Below are 25966 nucleotides of genomic sequence, written 5' to 3'. Positions count from 1 at the left end.
GTGTAAAACAGAAAACTGGTGATTATTAGTGTGAGAAATGGAGAAACAGTAGAAGCTGAGACATTTAAATGTGAATAAATTCTAAAGACTGAAATGAGAAAAAGAGTCAAAGACCAATTAATCATTTAAAAGTTAATTCTGTTTTTAACTGCCAGATATTCTTGACCAATCTGAAACACTTTCTTTAACAATTTTCCCATATATCTACTTAGGATTCCTTGTATCTGCTCATCCCACCCTATCAGCCTACACCCCTAAGGAGATTAACCCGAGGGTCAGCTTGGTGCATTCACACAGAAAAGAAGCAGATCTAAGTATCCAATTGGCTTGTGAGATGATAGGGAAAAACCCACCCCTTCTTTTCTCCATTCACTCGATAAAGGAAGCAGAAAGACAGCAGTTTAAGTGAAATGTTTACATTTATACTGAAATACGCACTACAACATAATGAGTTCACTGGTCAATGAAACTTTGCCAAAGCAGATCACAGACTTGCCGGGGAGGTCCAGTCCGCTAGCAGCAGTGATCCCCAAGCAGGAACACCAACAAGACGCTGGGAGGCCCCACTCCAAAAAGCCTCCTTTCAAGAGACCCCAACTCACTTCTCCCACATGCACCCACACAAACATAGAAACGTGGACATGCCCACGGTTTCAATGTTTTCAGTTTCTTCACTGCAATAAATATAAACTGGCAATGCTCATACATCACAGCACAAACAATATTTCAGGCTTTAGCGGACAGCTGTAAACAGTGACTAGGCTGAAAAAATAAAGAAATTTGGAATTTAACAATGAGACAGAATTCGTAACAGCAGGGCATAAGCTACTCCAGATGTTTTCTGTGGGTTCAGGTTTTTGACAAAATATATAGTCCAAAAAGGCCCATGACAGTCTAGAATATTATGGCAGCAAAACAACAGGTCCCAGATCATCCCTGGCAGTACATCTTTCACCAGCCACATTCAAGATGCGATCACCAGCTGCTACTTAATGTAGCAGGAATGGGTGGACAAAGGACTTAAAATTTGCTGATAGAGGAATAGAATAATACCTCTGCAAAGTTGCCCCTTAATCATGACAACTAGGACATTTCACCTGTACGGTGCATTAAATTTATATAGAGGAGGGAGGGGAGAAAGAAGGAGAGGGCGAGGGAGAGGGAAAAGGAGAGGGAGAGGGAGAGGGACAGAGAGAGAGAGAGAGAGAGAGAGAGAGAGAGAGAGAGAGAGATCCAAAGACTAAGCATTAAGTTCTGTCACTGTAGCAAACCTGGATGTTGATGAAAGAAAAATACAGGGTATCCCCCCCAAAATATATACAAACTTTAACAGCTGATAGCTCAATTTTGAAAATGAAATGTATTTTAATAAACACTGCCTTTATAATCATTCACTTTTGGTGACACCTAGATGAACATATTTTGCCTAAGGCAGTGCTGGCAAGAAATGAAAGCGGACTCAATATCTGCACAGTAGCAATGGGGCAGACTTTTATTTACGAGGCTAGTGTTTCAAATACTACTGTTCGAATAGATCCGGTAAGTAGAAAATGCAGTGCTATCTCAGGTCTGTACACATGAGCACAAGAGCTGGAGGCCAGCACACACAGGGACTGAATCCTCTGTTGCTGGAGCACCCTCAGACTCCCACCCTCTGACAATCAGAAGACCTGGAAAGGAAACTGTCTTTTCACACACAAAATTGTGGCTTAATTAGTTATTCTCCCTAGAACTTTACCCAAGAAGAAAAAAAAAAAAATCTGTCTTGAAAAATTCAAGAACCTGGGTTACTAAAAAGAAAAAGAAAATTTTAAAATAGTAAACAAGTTTAGTAAACACCATGTGTATTTTCTTTTGTTAATGAAGACATGATACATTCAGAAAAGTATGTATTTTTTTCTTAAAAAGACAAAAAACAATAAAATTCCTAGCAAGAGGCTTGACAAGAAAAGAACACATCAGCCCAAGCTCTATCCCTCAACCAGGACAGGCTTGGCACCAATCAGCACCCCTCCCCCGCCCCCTACAGCACTGCTATCTGCCTGGCAAGCAGACATGAAACATACATCTTAGTTACTAAACCAGAATGTTAAGCAAAATCACTGCAGAGCACATCTGGATGGGCTACTTCAATATCTACCTGGTCCAGTTTAAAATATCTGTTTGTAGATCCAGTTTGTATACATTTCATAGGTTTACTGAACAAAAACCATCCATTGTCCCATTGTTTTAAAATGGCAGTTCTTGTAGCTCAAACCATCTAATAAAGAGCTCTCTTGAAAGAAATTCTCAGAAGATTCATTAAGAAAAAATCCTGAAAGTTAAACAAGCCTAAGATGGGGGAGGGGGGAGACCAAGTAGGATGTTTATTCTGAAGAATAGTTCCACTTGTTGCCCCATGAGAAAAGGCCAAACTTTTCTGGACTCATATAATTTAAAAACTAAAACAATACAAAAATAAAATATACACCTTAAGATACAACAAAACTTGAAATAATGTCAGGGCTTATGGAATGAAAAATAGAAGAGGTCTGATCTGATCCTCCCCCCTCCCGACACACACACCCAAAGGGGGGCGAAAAAAAGGGAAAGAAACTGTAGCAGGTTCTAAGGGAAAAGCAAACGGAACAAACCACTCTGCATCTGGACAGCACTACACAGACTCTAGCACAGAACACTACACAAGAATGAGCCACACATCAGAATATCATGAGAGTAACTGGCTGGGGACTTACACACCCAGCAACAGAGCTCCTAGGTAAGAAATGTGTTAAAGTTGGTAATATCAACAAGGACCCTACAAAAAAGGAGCAAAGGCTGCAAGCATGGGTCTATTACAGACATGATATTCAGCAGCATAAAAATTATACCCACCACAGAGTTCCCCAATTGGGGCAAAACCTATTCTTCACTGCTAAGCCTGGGAAAGATAAGACAGTGGAACAAACCCACTTGTAACTATAGCATCTCCCATATTTGAATGACAAGTATGTCCATTTGAGAATACACGAATAAAGGAACATAGAAACAAAAGGCTAAATTATGAACCTTAAAAACTACAAAAAACCATGTTGTAAAGCCAAGTAGGTGTGATTCTGATCATTATTATATATGACATAATCCATAGAAAGAAAGGCCAAGAAAAGAATCTTCACTTTGTTCAGTACTTAGGCTTGATGTCATTCTAGGTAAAACAGTGATAATTCAATAAATGTGTCACACATACAACTAAAAAGTCCCCTTCTGGTTTCAAATGAATTCAAACAACCATCTTCCTTAACTAATTTTTCTCCTGTGTCAAACAAACCTATGTACAGGACCAGTTTCAATCCCTCCTCCCTTTCAAACACTAGATATGAACATCCAGGAACATTCTACAACGCAAAGTGCCTTAGGAAAGAGAAGGATTCCGTAGTGCCAGTGACATAACTGATCTCAGGAAGCGGGGACGCAATGAACACTGATGGGAGCCAGTCAGGCAATGGTGGTCTGCTTCTCCTCAGGTGTTTCCTCCAACAACTGCATGATCAGTTCATGGAGGGGTTTGCAGATCTTTGCGTAGCCCCCTCCTGTGAGATGGAGAAAATCAAACATGTCGTGGCAGGAGATGGCACCGTCCGAGTGCACGAAGCCCCCATCTGTATCCAGGAGCTGAACATTGGCAAGCTTTGGCAGGGAAACCTTGAGGAGCTGGTTCACCTTGGCATTTTTTTGCCTCAAAGGGTTGGGCTTCTCACCTCGAGGTAACAAACCCTGGGGCAGAGCAGAGAAGAACAAGATGAGAAGAGGCACTGCTCTGGTTTGGCACTTGCTACATACACCACTGATTTCTGAAACACGGGACCGGCTTTGGTTTGAATAGAAGTTCCCTGACCATCCCTTCTCAGTCTCCCCAGGAGTCCCTCTTCCTCCGCCTGTCCCTGAATCACTGATATTCTTAGGGTCGTCTCCTTGGCTCACTGTTCTTCCCGGTCTAAAAACTTGGGCCCAGATCTCTCCCTAGAGCTTCAGAACTACATACTGAACATCAGCTACAGAAGCAAACTGGAATGCTCCTGCGGCACTCCCAACTTAACATGCCCAACTTCCCCCAAACCACGCTCCTTCTACGTTCTTTATATCAACTGATCATTCCAACACCCCAAGCCTCTCACCCCTCATGCCTGATCTATTTATCAGATCACTCAGATTTGTATCCTAAACGTTTTCCTAATCCATTCTTTTTTCTCCATTCTGATTATATACACTGCTATGGCTAGTTGTTCACACCTCCATTAATGTACAATCTCCTGACTGGTCTTTCAATGTCCAATGTTGTCTTTCCTTCACATCATTCTCAACAGTCACTAGAATAATCTAGCTCAAATACACATCTACTTGTTAATGCCACATGGAACCTACATGACCACACATGAGAAACAGGTGGAACAAATGCTGTCTTGATGAATCAGAGACACAAAATATCTGGTAGGTTAAAACAGAGATGTGTCCTAAATTTGTTTTTAACTTATATGTTAATGATCTAAAATATGATTTTCAGATAAAGCAGGTATCTGTCCTTCTATAATAAAATAAAAGCCTGGTCTTATATGATAAGAGGAAGGTTTTATCATCTCAAACTAGAAATGGCCTTTAAAAAAACAATCAAATCTACTATGAAATTGTCAGACATCCCCAACCTTTTAGTTGGTTAATAGCTAATGATGACATCTATTTCTATTACAGAGTATGGTAAGAGGTCTTATTTCACAAAAATAAGATTTTTTGTGGGTATTCTATTAAAAGATAATTTTTATTATGCCCAAAGTACTTGTTCATGCCTGTTTTATTTTATTTTTTTCAGCAAAATTTTGGGGCCTTGATTACCAGTTTATTGTGTGATTGTATAGTTAGTTCCAAAAGAGAATCATGACTCTGCTACCCTCGTTCATCTTCTTCTATCCTTGTTAAGCGCCTCAAAATGTCACAGATGAGCCCTGGCCGTTGTGGCTCAGTTGGTTGGGCATCGTCCCATACACAGAAAGATTGCTGGTTTGATTCCTGGTCAGGCTCAATCCCCAATAGGGCATGCAGGAGGCAGATCAATGTTTCACTCTCACATTGATGCTTCTCTCTCTCCCTCCTCCTTCCTTTTTCTCTTAAAAAAAAAAAAAAAGTCACAGATGAGGTCATCCTAAACCAGTGATGGCGAACCTATGACATGCGTGTCAGAGGTGACACACGAACTCATTTTTTGGTTGATTTTTCTTTGTTAAATGGCATTTAAATATATAAAATAAATATGAAAAATATAAATCTTTGTTTTACTATGGTTGCAAATATCAAAAAATTTCTATATGTGACACGGCACCAGAGTTAAGCTAGGGCTTTTCAAAATGCTGACACGCCAAGCTCAAAAGGTTTGCCATCACTGTCCTAAACCCTAGTTTATATATGACTGTTAAAAGTATAGGCTGTGCATCCATAGTTAAAGAGGAACAGCTCTCAATGCTGACATATCAAAGCCTGGATGAGATAAAATGAGCAACCAGGAAGAATGGCCACTGAACAATCCTATATAATAAAAGCCTAATATGCTAAGTGTCTGGTCGTCTGGCTGTCTGTTCAACCAATCAAAGCATAATATGCTAATAATATGCTAAGGCCGCTCAACCACTGGCTATGATGTGTACTGACCATTAGGGGGCAGACGCTCTGGCCAATCAGGACTGAGGGAGACAGGCTGGACATGCCCTGGAGTCCTTTCATGGTCTCTCCCCAGCTGGCCAACCTCCCACATCCCTCCCCGGCCCTGATCATGCACCGGTGGGGTCCTCGGACTGGCCTGCACTCTCGCAATCTGGGTTCCCCTCAGAGGATGTTGGAGAGCCAGTTTCGGCCCAACAGCAAATGACTGGTTGCTATGATGCACACTGACCACCAGGGGTCAGGCGGCTTAGGCCCATGGGGAGCGGGCATAAGCCATCAGTCAGATATCTCCTGAGGGCTCCTGGACTGCGAGAGGGCGCAGACCAGGCTGAGGGACGCCCCCCTCCCCGAGTGCACGAATTTCATGCACCGGGTCTCTAGTAAATACATACTTTGCTCTGACTTTCAAATAATACAACAGCAGTCAAAGCCATAAAGAATGATTAAGCCTCAAGAACAGGGCACCATACCTACTGAAATTTTCAAGCAAGAATGAGAATAGTAGGTAAGTATTTGTATATATTTTCCTTAGTATATGAGTATCAGAGTATGCCATGGGACTTCCCCCCTAAAATAATTAGTAATTGCTAAAATATTATGTTAAAACAGTGATGGTGAGCCTATGACATGTGTGTCAGAGGTGACACGTGAACTCATTTTTTTGGTTGATTTTTCTTTGTTAAATGGCATTTAAATATATAAAATAAATATCAAAAATATAAGTCTTTGTTTTACTATGATTGCAAATATCAAAAAATTTCTATATGTGACACGGCACCAGAGTTAAGTTAGAGTTTTTCAAAATGCTGACACGCTGAGCTCAAAAGATTCGCCATCACTGTGTTAAAACAAACATAGCTTGTCGCTCTCTGGCACACTGGGTTCCTGGCTCTCCTGTGGCAGGGGACATGCTCCCCTGCGCCTACGTGGCTTATGGCCATCTGGGACTCCACACATGGGCCAGTGGACTTTAATTAGCTTAGAGACTGAACTACACCTGGCTACAACCTGGAACAGAAGCTCTGGACACTGGCCTGCTTTTCACTCTCTTGGAGCCCTCGCTTTCCAGGACTAGCTTAAGGGCATGGGATTTTGAAACCTGGGAGAAAGAAGCTTCACTGGCAACTGCTTTGGGCCCCCTTCCCTGCTGCAGGCAGTCAATCTATCCCTCCATATATGTTACTTCCACTTACAAAACCAAACCAAAAAAAAACACAAAAAATATGCTCCTAATCTCTTTACCATATAATAATGATTTTAATTGTTGCCTTTTCCAATTGCATATATACTTTTAAGTAGTTCTAAAGAAAAGATACATAGTTTATTTAAATTTTTCACTTAAATACATCTCAAATTGTTTTGTTCTGTTTTTTTTGCCCATCCACATACAATTTGATAAAAGAAATCTCAAATTGTTTTTATGCAGTTCTCATAATTGTCATATGATTAATGCTATTATATAAATGGCCTGTGCAATCATTCCCCCATGGGATTGACTGGTTAGGTTATTGCCAATGTTTTAGTGTTGTAGATAGAACCACTGTACATCAAATTTAAGTCTGACTGAACTAAAGAATATGTATGGAGGATTTATTCAACAACTTCATGCAATAAATATGTCCTAAGCAAGTACTATGTACTAGGCACTATACTTCAGAACTCATTACTACAATATAATCCTTTCTGGAACAGAGCAAGATATAAATAAGTAAATTAAATGACACAAAATACCACATAATAAAAATAATTTTTAAAAGACCTGGCGCCTGGCCTGTGTGGCTCAGTGGTTGAGTGTCAACCTGTGAGTCAAGAGGTTATGGTTTGAGTCTCGGTCAGGGCATATGCCTGGGTTGCAGGCCCGACTCCCAGTAAGGGGAGGGCAGAAGGCAGCTGATCAATGATCCTCTCTCATCACTGATGTTTCTATTACTCCCTCCCGCTCCCTTCCTCTCTGAAATCAATAAAAATATATTTTCAGAAAACAAACCTGGTTCCCCAGCATCTATAAGATAAAATGCAAACTCTTAACATGGCACACAAATTCCGAAATGACCTGGCTGTGGCCTCTTAACAATCCTAGTCTCACACTTTTCCACTGACAGCCCTGAAATTCTTCTAGCACCCTCGCTCACTCACCCAACAAACACATACATGAAGTCCTTGATCATTTTCTTTTGTCCTCTATAATGCCTTCTCTTTTTTCCAATCCCAGTTTGGAGACAAATTAATTCTTTAAAACTAAACTCAGACATCAACTTTATGCCTAAAACACAGCATTCTCTCCTTACTCCCATTAGTATACAGTGTGATAAATCTCTCTTTATACCGCTGTCCACCTGCCAGGCTGTGAGCTCCTTGAGAAGTACTGTCTTTTCAGTTTGGTGTGTGCAGGACGTAGGAGAGTACTTTGCACATAGTAGTCCTCACATGTTGAGTAAATGCCTATCTTCTTAACACTATTTAATTCAAGAACTGAACATATCAGATTTTGCTAAAGCATACTTTTTTAGTTGGGCTAAGGACATCTACAGGTACACTTATCTATGAAACAGGCAGTTGTTTGTCTCTGAGACCATGAAGACTCACTGCTTTAACTCTAAAAGGGTAGCACTTTCTGTTAAGGTTAAGACTATGAAGTACCCATTTTCTTAGTGATGGAATCTCAGATGTGTCAGGGAATTCAGAGATCCAATGACTACACCACCTTTAACATATTAACAGTGACACAGAACACACCACATCTAACTAGTCCAAACTCAGGGCTAATAAAAAGAGACTCAGGACTAGGACAAGTCTCATATATAATTTAAAAAATTATTAGAAGACAGTTAAACAATTTTTAAAAAACAAGGCTACCTGAGACAACCAAGAGGGTTCCCACTTCTAAACAAGGATGAGCAGATAAAAGATGACCCCACAGCTGGTCTGGGAATGATGAGACCGGTAAAACAATGGAAGATATCAGAAAAGCGTTTCTCAAGAGCATCATAACCTGCTTCCACCTAAAGATCCTTATATTCATGAACCTCACATTTCTAAGATTCCTCACCTGAGCTAATCACATCAAGGTCTCTACCCACCCAAAGACTACGTACCAATACAATGATTTTGGCCTGTGGCTGCCTTGTGTTGATAAGTTGTACGATGGCCTCGATTCCACCTGCTACTTCTTCTGCTGTATTTTCATGGTTGTTTGTTCCTACCCAGACAACAATGACCTATAATTTAGGGGGGGGAGAAAAAGAGGGGTAAATACTCAGGAATAAAGGAACTTCTCAAATGGTACTGAGTAACTTCAACTGAGCAATCACCTTAAAACACTGAGTCACACCACATATATATCAGGATAATTTCCCAGAAGGAAAATAAGACAATTCTTTCATCATCATGGAGTTGGAAGCTAATCTCTTAAAGTCTAGAAACTCTACAGAAAACATAACAAATTCAATGTCTAAAAATAAAAACTATGCATGTCAAAAAAATTTAAATAAAATGAGATCTAAAAAATCTGGGGAAAAATATTTGCTACCTATATCACAAAGTCTCCCTGACTAGAAGTACTAAAGTACCCAAGGGAGTGTACACAGCTACATTCAAGGACGTCACTGGGGTGGAAACTGGATGAAGTTTTAACAAGGTTTTCTCTTTAAAAAAAAAAAATGTCTCTAGGTGTATGTCTATCACCTAGAGGCATACATCTTACTTTTCCACACTATCACAAAAGAGAGGAACCCGGATGAGTTTTTCTATTAGAAAGGCAAAGAGTAAAATAAAACTAAAGCAGCTGATATCAGTGGCTCAGCTTTGCTTCTTTCTTTGAGGTTAAAAAGAACATGGAAGATGTTTATAATGTGATAAGGTACTAGGTACATTTATGGTGCACCTTTGCTCACATCTGCTTCAAATCTGTTCTTCAGAAGGTCTTGGAGGCGTTGATTACCAATTTGCTTATATGGTGAAACAGCTCCAAATCACTTCCGGAGGCGAATCTTGGCCCTGCTCCCATGGCCCACCTCTGAGCAGCTTACCCCACACACTGCCTCAGGGTCACAGACTTGCACACCTCATTAGCAACACCTCTCTCCCTACAGCTGAAGAGTGTAACATTTACAAATACCATTCAAGCACGTACACTGATTTCTTTCCCTTTTTTGGTTAATCCTCACCCAAGGATATTTTTTTTCACGGAATTTTAGACAGAGTGGAAGAGAGGGGGAGAGACATAGAGAGAGAAACACTGATGTGAGAGAGACATCAATTGGTTGCCTCCCGTACGGGGATCGAGCCTGCAATCCAGATACACGTCCTTGACAGGAATTGACCCTTCGGTCCTCGGGCCGGTGCTCCATCCACTGAGCCTAACTGGCTAGGGCTGATTTCTTAAATGTTTATTTGGAATGTTCTTAAGCAATAACAATCATTCATCTTAGTGGTGCATGAACCAAAGAACAGTGAAATAATGCTTTAAAGAAGCAACTTTACTACTAGTTTCAGACAATTTGACTATCTGAAAAAGACTCAAGATTAATGATATTCTTTACAAAATAAGTTTCATTTCACCTTAGGTTTAATATTCTCCAGCTCTCCATTCTTTAGCCTCCATAAAACATGTCCTGTTGTATCTCCTCCAATTCCAAAATTCAGTGCATGGAGTGGGGAAAAAAGTTCTCGCCATATCTGAAGAGAGAAAAACTTGATTTATTTAAGCTAAAATTCGTGGGAAATAAAATCCCCCAATTGTAATGACTACAAGACCTGAAATAACAATCTCATTTTCTGCATTCACACACACACTGCAAGTAGTGTGCTACTTGGTGAAGGACTTGGAAGATGCCACTGTACAACTCAGCTCTCTGTGCAGCACTCCGTCTCAACTCAAGAAAGTCACAACTCAACCTGTTGCCGCTTAAGAGGTAGCAATACTTATAATTAAGTTGCCAATTGAGTTAACTCTACCTTCCCTTTATTCAATCATTTAAAGCAGTGGTTCTCAACCGTGGCTGCACATTAGAATCACCTGGGAATCTTGTTAAAATCCTGATTTCTGGGCCTCAGCCTCCGGAAATTCTGTTTCTTTGTTATGGGGTGGGGCCAGAACATTAGTAACAAAGAAACAGAATTTCTGGAGGATGAGGCCCAGAAATCAGGATTTTAAAAAGATTCCCAGGTGATTCTAATGTGCAGCCAAGGTTGAGAACCACTGAAAAGGAATAGGGTAAAATAGAAACACGAGATGAAGATATTTACAGTGCTGGAGCCAAAAAGAAAGTAAGTTCTTCTCTTTTAAATTTCCCTTGGAAGAATGCCTGACCTTAAAAAAATTATTTTTGGAACAGCTCACTAAGAAAATACATAAAATAAGAAAATTGTAAACCACAAATAGTAAGAATTGAGAATCATGACTAAGACAAATATAAATGAGCAAATTCAAATAAGAAAATAGTAAAACACAAATAAGAATTGAAAATCATGACTAGGACAAATACAATAAATGTAATGTGAAGCTTCTTGGAAGCCAAGGAGAAAAACAGAAGTTTACTTATAAGCAATGCCACCTTTTAGTTTCATTATGCCTAGCGCACGGAGCACCATTCTGCTACCTTCCACTCTGAGCTAGAGCTTTTCTAGGGTGTCAGCTCAGAATGCAAGTCCGCTATTGCTGAATGCACTTACATCAGTAGCCCACAGCACCCCTATCACTTGCACTTTACCTCGTATTGCTGCATTAACTGCACCATGGAGTCCCCCACAAACAGCACATCAGGCTCTTTGTCTTTACAGTCCAGGACAAATCTGTTGTGCTGGTTGAAGAAGGAAAAATTAGAAACCGGCATTTCTTTCCCCGTGAGACTTCTTGGCCTAGATAGAACAGTTGTCCAACCAGTTACTCTGCTGCTCAACATTCATTGTGGTCTGTCCCTAAAGCTGATTCCTCTTGATTGGCAATAAACTAGTGGGACTTTCTTCCCACCCTTACTATATTGATCATTCTGGTACGCTCAAGAAACTGAATTTTACTGAAACCAAAACTTAAAAAAAAAAAATACATTTAACATTTTTTTAAAAATTTATCTTTTCCTCAAGCTTTTAAAAGAAAATTTCAGATATACATGCAGAAAAGTTGAATACAATGAACATCTGTACATCTTCCAACTATAATCAATAACATTTTCCCATATTTGTTTTCTCTATATGTATTTGCTGAATCATTTGAAGGATTTTAAATATTTCAGCATGCATCTCCAAAGTGTAAAACCATTAAATTATTACCACATCTAAGAAAATGAACAATAATCCCATAATATATAACATTCAGTCCATATTCAATCTTTCCAATTGTCCCAAGAGTTGGATTTCTATCTATCCAAACAACAAGCATATAATTTACTTGGATGCCTTTGAAAATGTCTGTTAACCCCAAATGTGAGAAACTGGTAAACTAGGATTCAAGCCTTTTTCAGTCTAATCCAAGCTGATAAGCAGTGGTGATCTAGTCCTGAAATGCTTCTCTTTGTTCTGAAGGCACAAGACACTTTTCAAAGGATATATGAATTTTACCCATCAGTGCTTCAAATTTTTATATTCGTCCCTGAAACAAACTTACATGATGCTTTAGGCAACAGGTCTCTAACCCAATTCTAAGGGAAGGTCTGAATGCTGTTTTTCTCAAACTACCTTCAATTATGCTCTCCCTAGGAATTAAGCTAGAGTTACTATTTAAGTATATCTGCTGATAATACAGTGGCAGATGATACTGTGGTGAAACTGAGATATTCATTTGCTATAGGTGAAAATACAAAGTTACTTCTGGAAATAATTTGACAACCTATTAAAACAACTTCTCTTGCCCGGCTGATGTGGCTCAGCAGTTGAGTACTGACCTGGGCACCAAGAGGTTGCTGGTTTGATTCCTGGTCAGGGCACATGCCTGGTTGGTGGGCTCGATCCCTAGTGCGGGTTAGGCAGGAAGCAGCTGATCGATGCTATTGTTTCAATAAGTGTTTTTACTTAAAGGGATAAGATGAGCAAGAATAAAGTTGAGTGCCCTAACCGGTTTGGCTCAGTGGATAGAGCGTCGGCCTTCGGACTGAAGGGTCCCAGGTTCGATTCCGGTCAAGGGCATGTACCTTGGTTGCGGGCGCATCCCCAGTGGGAGGTGTGCAGGAGGCAGCTGATTGATGTTTCTCTCCCATCAATGTTTCTGACTCTCTATCCCTCTCCCTTCCTCTCTGTAAAAAATCAATAAAAAATATATTTTAAAAAAAGAATAAAGCTGAGCTAGTGAGCAGGTACATGTTCACACCAAGTCAACTCTCTACAGCATATACTCTATATAGTTCCAACTACCTTCAGTACCAATAAAAGAACATTTATAGCAGTGATGGCGAACATATGACATGCGTGTCAGAGGTGACACGCGAACTCATTTTTTTGGTTGATTTTTCTTTGTTAAATGGCATTTAAATATATAAAATAAATATAAAAAATACAAGTCTTTGTTTTACTATGGTTGCAAATATCAAAAAATTTCTGTATGTGTTCATGGGCCGGTGGTGTGGTCTGTGCAGTCACACAGGACTCGGCACTTATTTAATGCTCGGCTGTTGTCCCTCATTTTTATTTTGCTCTGGGTCCTGAAAATACTGTAGCCAGTCCTGAGCATATCTAATAAATTTTAGACCTGTCTTTCTTGTGTTTTTAGTACATGACACATTTACGTTTAAATTCTGAAACAGGCTCACATGGTCCTTGGAACCAAAGGTGGTTTAAATGGTCATCAAGGTGGTCAGCAGGGAGAGCTATCGTACGCTCTTTTCATACCTAATATTATACCTAACACCTTTATTTTCTGTAAGTCCAGGGGTTTATTTGAGCAAGACCAAAATACGATGGAAAGTTGAGCTCATATCTGGAATACTTTCACATCATAACTCATGTTTGAAATAGAATGAAAAAGATTATTCTTAGACTGTGTCTTAAGTAGAAATTCTATGTTCTCTAAACTTGAGCAACTAACATGCACACACACCTAGGAATAAATTTAGTGATGAAAAACTACAAATTATTTTAAAATTACAATTTTACAACATGAAAAGAACTAGACCAAGTCGAAAATTTTCATACATATGAAGAGATACGACTTCATAGTATCTCCTTATGAAAATAAATCTCTACCATATCCAGCCTTGTTTATAATAAAGTATATTATCAACACACCAATAAAAAAAAACAAAAACAAACAAACAAAAAAAATTTCTGTATGTGACACGGCACCAGAGTTAAGTTAGGGTTTTTCAAAATGCTGACACGCCGAGCTCAAAAGGTTCACCATCACTGATTTATAGCATGTCATGAAATTGAGGCTCTGCTGTTGTAAAGGTTCTAGAATTCCACATTTTCTTTTTAAATATAAAAGTAATTGCCGAAACCGGTTTGGCTCAGTGGATAGAGCGTCGGCCTGCAGACTGAAGGGTCCCAGGTTCGATTCCGGTCAAGGGCATGTACCTGGGTTGCGGGCACATCCCCAGTGGGGGATGTGCAGGAGGCGGCTGATCGATGTTTCTCTCTCATCGATGTTTCTGACTCTCTATCTCTCTCCCTTCTTCTCTGTAAAAAATCAATAAAATATATTTTAAAAAAAAATTAAAAAAAAAAGTAATTGCAGTAAGTTTGGAGAAATATAAAAGATCAAACAAAACACCTATAATCCTCCCATTGCAACCCATGGTAACTTCCTATTAAAGGGGCCCAACTTTTGGCTGGCACCCCAGAGACACTCAATAAATAGCATTTTTGGGTATTTTCACACCACATCCCTCCCTTTACATAGAATAATTATGTATATACCTCCTTTGGGCACAACAGGTTGAGGACAGGAAAATCTGTTCAAATCCTAGCTTCTTATCCAGTGACTTTAAGCAAGTACGTATCTGAATCTTATTTTTCACATCTGCTGGTAACTCTGTTTTAGAGTTGTGAAGATGAGAGTTCTATGAAAGGGACCCAATTTTTGGCTGGCACCCCATATGCACTCAATAAATAGCAGCCAATAGAATTGCACTTAAAATTATACTAGAAGTATTTTTCTATGTAGTTATATGATTTTCAAAACCATAATTTATATATGTATACATGTATGTGTGTATTTTATTGATATTAGAGAGAGGAAGGGGAAGAGAGAGGTAGAAACATCGATGAGAGAAAAACATCGATGGGCTGCCTGACTGCACACCCCCGACTGAGGATTGAGCCAGCAACCTGTGCATGTGCCCTGACCAGAAACTGAATGCTGACCTCCAAATCTGTTTTAATCTGTACTTTTTGAAAACAAAAATTAAACATTTCCTGTCATGTTTACTGAAATACTTATCTAGTGTTACCTTAAGGATATGGATATATGTGTGTGTGTGTGTGTGTGTGTGTGTGTGTGTGTGTGTATATATTAATAAATATATTTTATTGATTTTTTACAAAGAAGGGAGAGGAATAGAGTTAGAAACATCGACGAGAGAGAAACATCGATCAGCTGCCTCCTGCACACCCCCTACTAGGGATGCGCCTGCAACCAAGGTACATGCCCTTGATCAGAATTGAACCTGGGACCCTTCAGTCCGCAGGCCGACGCTCTATCCACTGAGCCAAACTGGATAGGGCCCTTAAGAATATTTTTTAAAAATAATATTATTATTTTATTCTTTTTAATTCTCACCTGGGGATTAAAGTTGATTTTGTAGACAGAGGAGAGAAAAACATCAACGTGAGAAACATTGGCTGCCTCCAACATGCGCTCCAACCAGGGACTGAACCCACAACCTTTGGTGTATGGGATGACGCCCCAACCAAGCCATCTGGCCAGGACAAAACCATAATTTAAAGGACACACAATATCCTACTGAATGCACCTAGTGCGGTGATGGCAAACCTTTTGAGCTTGGTGTGTCAGCATTTTGAAAAACCCTAACTTAACTCTGGTACCGTGTCACATACGGAAATTTTTTGATATTTGCAACCATAGTAAAACAGATTTATATTTTTTATATTTATTTATATATTTAAATGACATTTAACAAAGAAAAATATACCAAAAAAATGAGTTTGCGTGTCACCTCTGACACGAGTGTCATAGGTTCACCATCACTGACCTTGTGACACCTTTTTTTTTTTTTTAAGGCTCTTTTATCTATTGATAGACTTGCCAGTAACTTCGTATTTACTGTGATAAAGAAATGTACACAGATTTTTATTTTTAACACTGTGGGAATTCTTAAATCAGAGGGGATTAAAATTTTTATAGATCTTGGATATATTTCCAAATTCTTAACAAAAAGGCTCTATCTATACTGCCTCCAGCAATGAATCAGAAGTGGTTTCACCATGCTCGCACTGGCACTGGATATTAATATTTCTCTCTCCCTCCTTTCTCTTCCCATTGTTTTAATCTGTAGTTTTTGAAAACAAAAATTAAACACTTCCTGTCATGTTTATTGAGATATGTATCTAGTGGTACCTTAAGAATCTTTTTATTGACATTGTAACAAAAATATCAATGCTTCATCTTTAGTATTTACTGCAAATAGTTTCCTCAGTCTGTTGCTGCGTCTTCTTTCTTTGGTTAATGTTTTGATATTTGTATTAAATTTATCTACAGTCAAGTCTTTCAATATCACCCTTAAAAATCTTTTCTTTTTTAAAAAAAATATATTTTTATTGATTTTTTACAGAGAGAAAGGGAGAGAGATAGAGAGCCAGAAACATCGATGAGAGAGAAACATCGTACAGCTGCCTCCTGAACACTCCCCACTGGGGATGTGCCCGCAACCCAGGCACATGCCCCTGACCGGAATCGAACCCGGGACCTTTCTGTCCACAGGCCGACGCTCTATCCACTGAGCCAAACCGGTCTCGGCACCCTTAAAAATCTTTTACTATGGCCGAAACCGGTTTGGCTCAGTGGATAGAGCGTCAGCCTGTGGACTGAAAGGTCCCAGGTTCGATTCCGGTCAAGGGCATGTACCTTGGTTGCGGGCACATCCCCAGTGGGGAGTGTGCAGGAGGCAGCTTATCAATGTTTCTAACTCTCTATCTCTCTCCCTTCCTCTCTGTAAAAAATCAATAAAATATATTTAAAAAAAAAATCTTTTACTATGGAAAATATCAAAACATACACATAGAGAACACGAAGAACCTTTATTGTATCTATCCATCATCAGTTACAGCAATTATCTTATTGTCAGTATTATTTCAGTCGTCCCCCAAACTACTGCTCCACCCACCTCTGGATTATTTTGAAGCAAACTGATACAGCATTTCATGTATAAATACTTCAGTATATAACTCCTAGAAGATTTAAAAAATATATATAACAAAAATACCAATTCTACTCCCCTCTAAATTAATAGTAATTCTTTAATATTAATAAATAATGTATTCAAATTCAAGGTTACAAAATTGTTTTACAGCCTTTTTAAAATCAGGACCCAATTTATCTCTTAAATCCCCGTGCACAGGTGGGGTTCCTCGGCCCGCCAGGTGACTGGGGCCAATCAGGCCAGCCGGCCGGTGGGAGGGACTGCGGGAGGTTGGACGGCCGCGGTAGGTGACCACTGGGACAGCTCCTGTGTTGAGCATCTGCCCCTGGTGGTCAGTGCGCCATCATAGCGACCAGTCGTTCTGTTGTAACAATCACTTAGGCTTTTATATATATATATTTTCATTGATTTAGAGAGAAAGGGAGAGGGAGAGAGCTAGAAACACCGATGATGAGAGAGAATCATGGATCGGCTAACTCCTGCACACCCCTCACTGGGGATCGAGTCCGCAACCTGGGCATGTGCCCTAACCGGTAATCAAACTGTGACTTCCTGGTTCATAGGTTGATGCTCAACCATTGAGCCATGCCAGTCGGGCTCTCTTAAATCCCTTTTAATTTATAGCTTTCCCCTCCCTGTCACCATCTCCCCAACTTATTTTTAAGGAATGTGAGTGCTTGACTTCCTGTCTGGTTTATGTTGTTTATATTCTTGTGGTGGTGGCATTTTGGCAATATTTTGAGGGTAGTACTGACTTTAACTTGAATATTTGTTTTATTTTTTTATTTTTATTTTATTTTATTTTTTTCTGTTCATCAGATTATTTATTCACTTGATTCTTAGATTCACTTGTTGATAGATGCATATTTGTTGTTCATAATTTGTATCTTTACCTTTTTCTTCCTCTTCCTCTTCTTAAAGGATACCTTCCAGCATTTCATATAATCCTGGTTTGGTGGTGATGAACTCCTTTAGCTTTTCCTTATCTGTGAAGCACTTTATCTGACCTTCAATTCTGAATGATAGCTTTGCTGGATAAAGTAATCTTGGTTGTAGGTTCTTGGTATTCATCACTTTGAATATTTCTTGCCACTCCCTTCTGGCCTGCAAAGTTTCTGTTGAGAAATCAGCTGACAGTCGTATGGGTATTCCCTTGTAGGTAACTGAGTTTCTTTCTCTTGCTGTTTTTAAGATTCTCTCTTTATCTTTTGCTCTTGGCATTTTAATGATGATGTGTCTTGGTGTGGTCCTCTTTGGATTCCTTTTGTTTGGGGTTCTCCGCGCTTCTTGGACCTGTAAGTCCATTTCTTTCACCAGGTAGGGGAAGTTTTCTGTCATTATTTCTTCAAATAGGTTTTCAATATCTTGCTCTCTCTCATCTTCTGGCACCCCTATAATTCGGATGTTGGTATGCTTGAAGCTGTCCCAGAGGCTCCTTACACTATCCTTGCATTTTTGGATTCTTTTTTCATTTTGCTTTTCCGGTTGGGTGTTTTTTGCTTCCTCGCATTTCAAATCATTGACTTGATTCTTGCGCTCCTCTGGTCTGCTGTCGGGAGTCTGTATAATATTCTTTATTTCAGTCAGTGTATGCTTAATTTCTAGGTGGTTCCCCAATATAAGATCGAGGGTCTCATTAGTTTTCTTGTAGATCTCATTAAGTTTATCGGCGGCTTCTAAACAGTTCTTGAGAGACCTTAAAAGTGTGGTTCTGAACTCTATATCTTCCATTGACAATTTTGTCCTGTTTCTTTGTCTCCGCATTTTGTTATGCTTCCTTGGTGCACCCCCTAGTGGTCTTTGTGCGCAGTCTTATAGTTAAACCTTGATTGTTGTAGCTAATACCAGGGAGGGTTTGACCTCCAGGCCAAGTGGCTATGAGAATCAGCTGTGTCTGCAGTGAGAGAACTTCTGTCCTCTAGGGAGGTGCTAATCTAGGCTTTGCCTGAGGCTATCCAGCAAATGCCTCTGTGCAGGGCTTGGGCGGGGCGGGTCGCACAGGATCAATAGGGTGGGCAGGAGAGAGCAGTTATGGTGGCTCTCAGTCCTGCCCCCAGGGGCTCTGCCTCTCTGAGTCCCAGCAACGGCTGCAAAGCTCGGAGAGAAAGCTGCACTCGCTCTGACCGAAGCCAGACAGTCGCGCTTCTGAATATTTGTTTTAATCACAATTAGTTTTCTCAATATTTTCAAAATAATCTTAGTTCTACAAAAGAGATTCAAAGATAATAAAGTATTTCCATATGTCCTTCACTCAGCTTTTCCCAACATCTCATATAAATAAGCATGATACACTTGTCAAAACTAAATTGGTAAATACCATCAACTAAAATAGCTTATTCAAATCTCACTAATTTTCCCACCAATGTTCTTTTTCTGTCCCTGAGCCTGCCAGGACACCATGTTGCATTTAGTCTGCATGTCTCCAGCCTCTTCCAATGCGGGAGATTTTGGGCCTTTCCTGACCATGACGCACTGTGGTCAATGTTCTGGAGAATGTCCCTCCATGTGGTTTGTCTGATGTTTTGTCATGAGGTTATGGATTCTTTTGGAAGACTACCAGAGGTGATGTGCCCTTGTTTTAGCAGGGGGCACATGATACTGACATGACTTATTACTGGTGATGTTAACATCAATTATTTGGTTAAGGTGGAGTTTGCTACAGTTCTCCACTATAAAGGTATTTTTGTTTGTTTGTTTTTTACATTCTCTACTTGTTAGAAGCAAGACACTAAATCCACAGCCCACATTAAAGTTCCACCTGCTGGAGAGAAGGGTATCAAATGGTATGTGGTCCTATATTAAAATCACAAAATTAATTTATAGGGAAATACTCTGAGGCTAGCCAAATAGACTTTTCCTCCTTAAAGTCTCCAATTTCAGATTTCATTAGTAGATCTTGCCTACTGTAATTATTACTATGGTGTTCTAATCTTCTTTTCTTTTCCATTATCAAAAGTGTGGCTCAGTGGTTGAGTGTCAACCTATGAACCAGGTTACGGTTTGATTCCTGGTCAGGGCACATGCCCAGGTTTCCTGCTTGATCCCTGGTGTGAGGCATGCAGGAGGCAGCCGATCAATGATTCTCTCTCATCATTGACGTTTCTATCACTTTCTCCCTCTCCCTTCCTCTCTGAAATCAAAAATATATTTATTTTTTTTTAAAGAAAGTATTCTGTATGGTGAAGGACTGGGGTGGGGGTGGGAGGGGAACAGGGTTAGAAGGGGTCAATGGGGACATCTGTAATACTTTCAACAAAAGAAAAAAAATTATCCTGTAAGAAAGATTTGTCCCTCCACCCCTACTATTCATCCAATCATTTATAGAATGGGATTCAGGAATATTTGTTTTTTTTTTTTAGTTAACCAGTACCACGTCTTCTGTGATGCCCTGAGGATACACCGCTTCAGTGCTGCCACCCATTTTTTCCTTTTGTTTTTTGAGCACTTCCTTGCTTTCTTGCACCACAAGATGTTCCAGGCCCATCTTTTATTTCCTTTGTTCCAGTTGTAGAATCAATCATTTCTCCAAGGAGCCCAGGTTCTCTCACTGGAGAACTACAGTTAAAAAACAAGTTCTGGCTTCGTTCTTCTTTTCCTATGAAACACCAAATGGCAGATGATGCCGGTGCTGTGCGGTGGCTTCCGTGGAGGATTTGGCAGCAGCCAGGTGGGGCAGAGGCAGAGGCCGAGGCCGCGCAGCTCGTGGAGGCAAGGCCAAGGACAAGGAGTGGATCTCTGTCACCAAGCTGGGCCACCTGGTCAAGAACATGAAGATCACATCCCTAGAGGAAATCTATCTATTCTCCTTGCCCATCAAGGAATCTGAGATCATTGACTTTTTCTTGGGGGCGTCCCTCAAGGATGAGGTCTTGAAGATCATGCCTGTTGAAAAGCAGACACGTGCTGGCCAGAGGACAGACCCGGTTCAAGGCATTTGTCGCCATTAAGGTCTACAATGGACATGTTGGTCTGGGTGTGGAGTGCTCAAAGGAAATAGCCACTACCATCCATGGAGCCATTACCCTGGCCAAGCTCTCTATTGTCCCCGTGCAGGGAGGCTAACTGGGGAAACAAGATCGGCCAGCCCCACATGGTACCTTGCAAGGTGACTGGCCGCTGTGGCTCTGTACTGTGCGCCTCATCCCTGCCCCCAGGGTACGGGCATTGTCTCGGCCTCTGTGCCTAAGAAGTTGCTGATGATGGTTGGTATTGACGACTGCTACACGTCAGCCAGGGGCTGCACTGCCACCCTGGGCAACTTTGCCAAGGCCACCTTTGATGCCATCTCTAAGACCTACAGCTATCTCATCCCAGGTTTCTGGAAAGAAAATGTGTTCACCAAGTCTCCCTATCAGGAATTCACTGACCATCTTGTAGAGACCCACACCAGAGTTTCTGTGCAGAGGACCCAGGCTGCAGCTATGGCCACCACATAATTTTATACAAGAAAAATAAAGTGAATTAAGCCTGAAAAAAACACAAAAAAACAAAAACAAGTTCTGGCCCTAGCTGGTTTGGCTCAGTGGATAGAGCGTCAGCCTGCAGGCTGAAGGGTGCCAGGTTCGATTCCGGTCAAGGGCACATGCCTGGATTGTGGGCTCCGGTGTGCGAGAGGCAGCCAATCAATGATTCTCTCTTATCACTGATATTTCTATCTCCCTCTCCCTTCCTCTCTGAAATCAATAAAAAAGTATTTTAAAAAAGTTCTGTGTATGTATTTTAATATTTAGTAAAGTTACTCCTTCTACATTACTTGTGTAATTTTTTACTTAAAAAAATTTTAATATTCACATCTGTTTTTCTTCTTTGACTAATTTTTTCAGTCACCACTAATTATTTAAAGCCTGCTAATTTTTGCCAGAAAAAAGAAAAGCACCTATTTTTTTAGTTACTACTTTGAATAAAGTTATAAATGACCTAAATGTCCATCAATGAAAAAAATGGGCAAATCCATTCTGGTATTTTGATACAGAACAATGGAATACTATTGACAGAAAGAAAATAAACTATAGGTACACTTTTAATATGTATGATGTACTGTGGAAAAATACATTCAGAAAAACACTATTTATAACAAGTTTAAAATATGCAAGAAATACTATGTATTATTTTTTTAAAAAATTTATTGAGGTAATACTGGTGAATAGCACTATATAAGATCCAGGTGTACAACATTATAATCTGACAACTGTATACACTATAATGTGTTCAACACAAAAGAGATTACATATAAGTAGTATGCAAATACATGAAAAAAATAAAACAACATTTAGGAAACTGAGAAATGTGATCGGTGAGGAGTATACAGGGAATAGCAATTCTATTAGCAATGTTTTATTTTTTTAGAGTGTGTGACAAATACATTGATGCTCAAAACACTTCATAATATTTATTTTATTCGTATTTATTTATTTATTTAAACATGTTTTTATTGGTTTTTAGACAAAGGAAGGGAGAGGGAGAGAAAGACAGAAACATCAATGATAAGAATCATTGATTGGCTGCCTACCGCACGCCCCTTACTGGGGATCAAGCCTGAAACCCAGTGCCCTGACTGGGAATCAAACTGAGACTTCCTGGCTCCTGTGTCAATGCTCAATCACTGAGCTACACTGGCCAGGCTCATTAAGTTCTTTTTAAAGATATAAACAAATGAGGAAGATTAAGAAAGAATAATCAAGTAGTTAATCCATATGAGAACAGTTGGGAAACACCTAACTATCACTCAGAATAAGCTTTTGATGTTTGAAGCCTGGGAAGACAACTATAAAGAGTATAAGTAGAATCGCTAGATACTAAAACATAAAGCTCTGGGAACTTAAAATCAGACTTATTATTTCAAAGAGGTAATATGGTCGGAAACATAAAGGTTAAATATAGTTACTACTCAGTGACAATGTCTTATTAAAAGGAAGCTAAAATATTGAAGAAAATAAAGTGCTAAAAAACAATGGGACATACTGAGAAGATAAAGGGGCCAGCCTAAAGGATTCCCACTTGCTAAACCTGGAATAATCTGAGCTTCAAAATTACAATGGCTGTACCCCACTGAATAAAATAAGAACCCATGGGTCCATACGATAAAAAATAAGAATTGGTTTAGGTCAATAGCATCTTAACCAAGGGATCAAAGTTAATACAGCAGGTCCTGGAATAATGTCATTTTGTTCCACGCTGTCTTGTTATTTTGATGAGATGTTATAGGAACTTAACTCTTGTTTATTATACCAATTAGTCTATATTAAAATTGGTTTCATTATACACCATTTTGCTTAAAGTCACAGAACCTACTGATGATAAATGAGGATTTACTGTATCACCAATGAGACAAACATCATGTGCCTTCCATGTGATGTGATGCACTGAAGATACCACTTCACTGATATTCCTGCCAAAAATGCATCTTCTGAATCATGATTATGGGGAAAAAGATAAACTCAAAATTGAGGGACTCTACAAAATGAATGGCCTATACCAGTGGTCGGCAAACTCATGAGTCAACAGAGCCAAGTATCAACAGTAAGACTGAAATTTCTTTTGAGAGCCAAATTTTTTAAACTTAAACTATATAGGTAGGTACACTGTTATTAACTTAATTAGGGTACTCCTAAGGCTTAGGAAGAGCCACACTCAAGGGGCCAAAGAGCTGCACTGGCTTGCGAGCCGCAGTTTGCCGACCACTGGCCTATACTATTCCAAAATGTCAATATAATGAAAAACAAAGTCCAAGAAATGTTTCAGATTAAAGAAGAATAGGAGATATGACAAATAAATGCAATGTATGATTTCATTCCAGACTGGGGAAAAAAACTGATATAAAGAATACTAGAGGCCCAGTGCATGAAATTCATGCATGGGTATGGTCCCTAGGCCTGGCCTGCGATCAGGGCCATCTTCTCCAGCTACCTGCAGCTGGCCCTGCCCCCTGCCACCACCCACCCCCAGTGCCCTGTTCGCCATCGGGCAATCAGAGCCCGATGGCTAGGGGGAGGGACCGAGAGGTAGACTGTTCCTGTCCACTTGCCGGCCCCACCACTGCCCCTGCCTCAGGTCGCCCTCTGTGTGTGGGGCGACCAGTGGGGTGGGGGCCTTGGCCTGGAGCCACCAGCATCCCCCACCACCCACCCCCGGTTCCCTGTTCACCATTGGGTGATCAGAGCCTGCCGGCTAGGGAAAGGGACCAAGAGGTGATCAATGTGCCTCATAGTGACTGGTTGCATGGTTGTTCTGCCGTTAGGGTCAATTTGCATATTACCCTTTTATTATATAGGATTATTGGGACAATTGGAGAAATCTGAATATGGTTTTGAAATGGGGTAATTGTATATCAATGTTAAGTTTCTTAATTTTAATAACTCCACTGTAGTTATGTAAGAAAATGTCATTGTTCTTAGAAAACACTGAACTATTTAGGGTTGAAAGGCATAATGACTGTAACTCATCCTCAAATGGTTCAGAAAAAAACAGTATTTTGGGTACATATACAAATAGATACAGACACAATTAGGTAGATGGCAAAATGTTAACTGGTGCCTTGGCTGGTGTTGTTCGGTGATTAGAGCGTCAGCCCTTGGACCAAAGGGTCATGGGTTCGATTCCACAACAAGAATTTTTTTTTTAATATATTTTACTGGTTTTTTACAGAGAGGAAGGGAGAGAGATAGTTAGAAACATCGATGAGAGAGAAACATTGACCAGCCGCCTCCTGCACATCTCCCACTGGGGATGTGCCCGCAACCCAGGTACATGCCCTTGACTGGAATCGAACCTGGGACCCTTCAGTCCGCAGGCCGACGCTCTATCCACTGAGCCAAACCGGTTTCAGCCACAACAAGAATCTTAATTGGCAAGTCTAGATGAAAGATATAGGAAGTTCTTCTTAAAATTTTTGTAATATTTGTGTCATTTTGAAATTCAAAAATTGTTACAATACAAAAAGAATACTGTAGAGACATTGTTATGTCTTAAAATTAACAGAGGGAATTACCATGCTTTCAAAATATTTCTCAGTTCCAACAGCAGATGGTGATTAGGCCTGAGATTTCTAATGTTAGACTTTTACTTATAGTAATAAATTCTTGTTGACCATTAAAAACACCCTTTGCAGCTTTGGTCAGAAGACTCTCAAAAACAGAAGAGGCTCATCTCTTGTGAATAATACATGTGTACTTCCTTTTACCTGAGACATCCATCTGTCATCTCCTTGAATATCTTCCGCTGCATGTGGAATGGCTGCTGGGTTTGAGTCTCCTTGGCTCATTCTATACCTGAGGAAAATAATGTGTGTGTCATTTTTCATCCATTAACAGGAATATTTATTTGTTACTGCTTACTTAAGTACTACATGCTAGTAAATAAAAATTTTTTTTAAATATATTTTATTGATTTTTTACAGAGAGGAAGAGAGAGAGATAGTCAGAAACATCGATGAGAGAGAAACATCGACCAGCCGCCTCCTGCACATCCCCCACTGGGGATGTGCCCGCAACCCAGGTACATGCCCCTGACCGGAATCGAACCTGGGACCCTTCAGTCCGCAGGCCGACGCTCTATCCACTGAGCCAAACCGGTGTCGGTAGTAAATAAAATTTAAGTTTTGCTGTGGCTTTGCATGGAAACAAAAACAACTGGACTTTATTTTCAGCAGAGATGAATTCCAGGACACAACTGCTTAAGTCCCATAAATATCCAGCATCACGAAACTCCCAGGCAGGTCTGAGTATCATTTAGAAACAGTGCATTACATTTAAAAAGTCTGCTCCATTAATTTTTCATGATTGCATGTTACTATTCTACCAAAGGACACCTATAGTTCAATGAAATCTACATTAGAACTTTTTAGGCTGCTAGTTACATACTTAATTACTATAGCAGTGACTAGAATCCACTCTTTACAACATCACACAAATAACTGTACTACATGTTATGATCAAATTGGCCATAGGCTTTGGCCCTGGTTCTTGACAAAC

The 25966-nt window shown here is 39.9% G+C and overlaps 1 protein-coding gene and 1 pseudogene across 4 annotated transcripts in view; one reads left to right on the top strand and one right to left on the bottom strand.

The window, feature by feature from the left end:
- The window catches only part of PAFAH1B2 (platelet activating factor acetylhydrolase 1b catalytic subunit 2), a 38729-nt gene that overhangs the window by 5436 nt on the left and 7327 nt on the right, over positions 1-25966 (bottom strand). Inside the window, exons 2-6 of one of the 3 annotated variants that reach the window (XM_081098535.1) lie at positions 25177-25264; positions 11400-11489; positions 10249-10365; positions 8784-8906; positions 1470-3753 (exon numbers count right to left, since the gene is read on the bottom strand). In XM_081098535.1, coding sequence (XP_080954661.1) covers positions 3475-3753; positions 8784-8906; positions 10249-10365; positions 11400-11489; positions 25177-25257 — 690 coding nt within the window. In that variant the 5' untranslated portion in view covers positions 25258-25264 and the 3' untranslated portion in view covers positions 1470-3474. Of the gene's footprint in view, positions 1-1469; positions 3754-8783; positions 8907-10248; positions 10366-11399; positions 11490-25176; positions 25265-25966 lie in introns of those variants that run through there. The other 2 variants (XM_081098536.1, XM_081098537.1) reach the window with 2 other exon arrangements.
- Positions 20481-21488, top strand: LOC308524268 (small ribosomal subunit protein uS5-like; annotated as a pseudogene). The gene has a single exon. The product of its transcript is annotated as a small ribosomal subunit protein uS5-like (transcript).

The sequence above is a fragment of the Myotis nattereri genome (genome assembly GCF_964212035.1).
Source record: "Myotis nattereri genome assembly, chromosome: 9".
NCBI lineage: Eukaryota > Metazoa > Chordata > Mammalia > Chiroptera > Vespertilionidae > Myotis > Myotis nattereri.
Note: the sequence above shows the minus strand (reverse complement) of the source record. Positions and strands in the feature narration are given on the sequence as shown.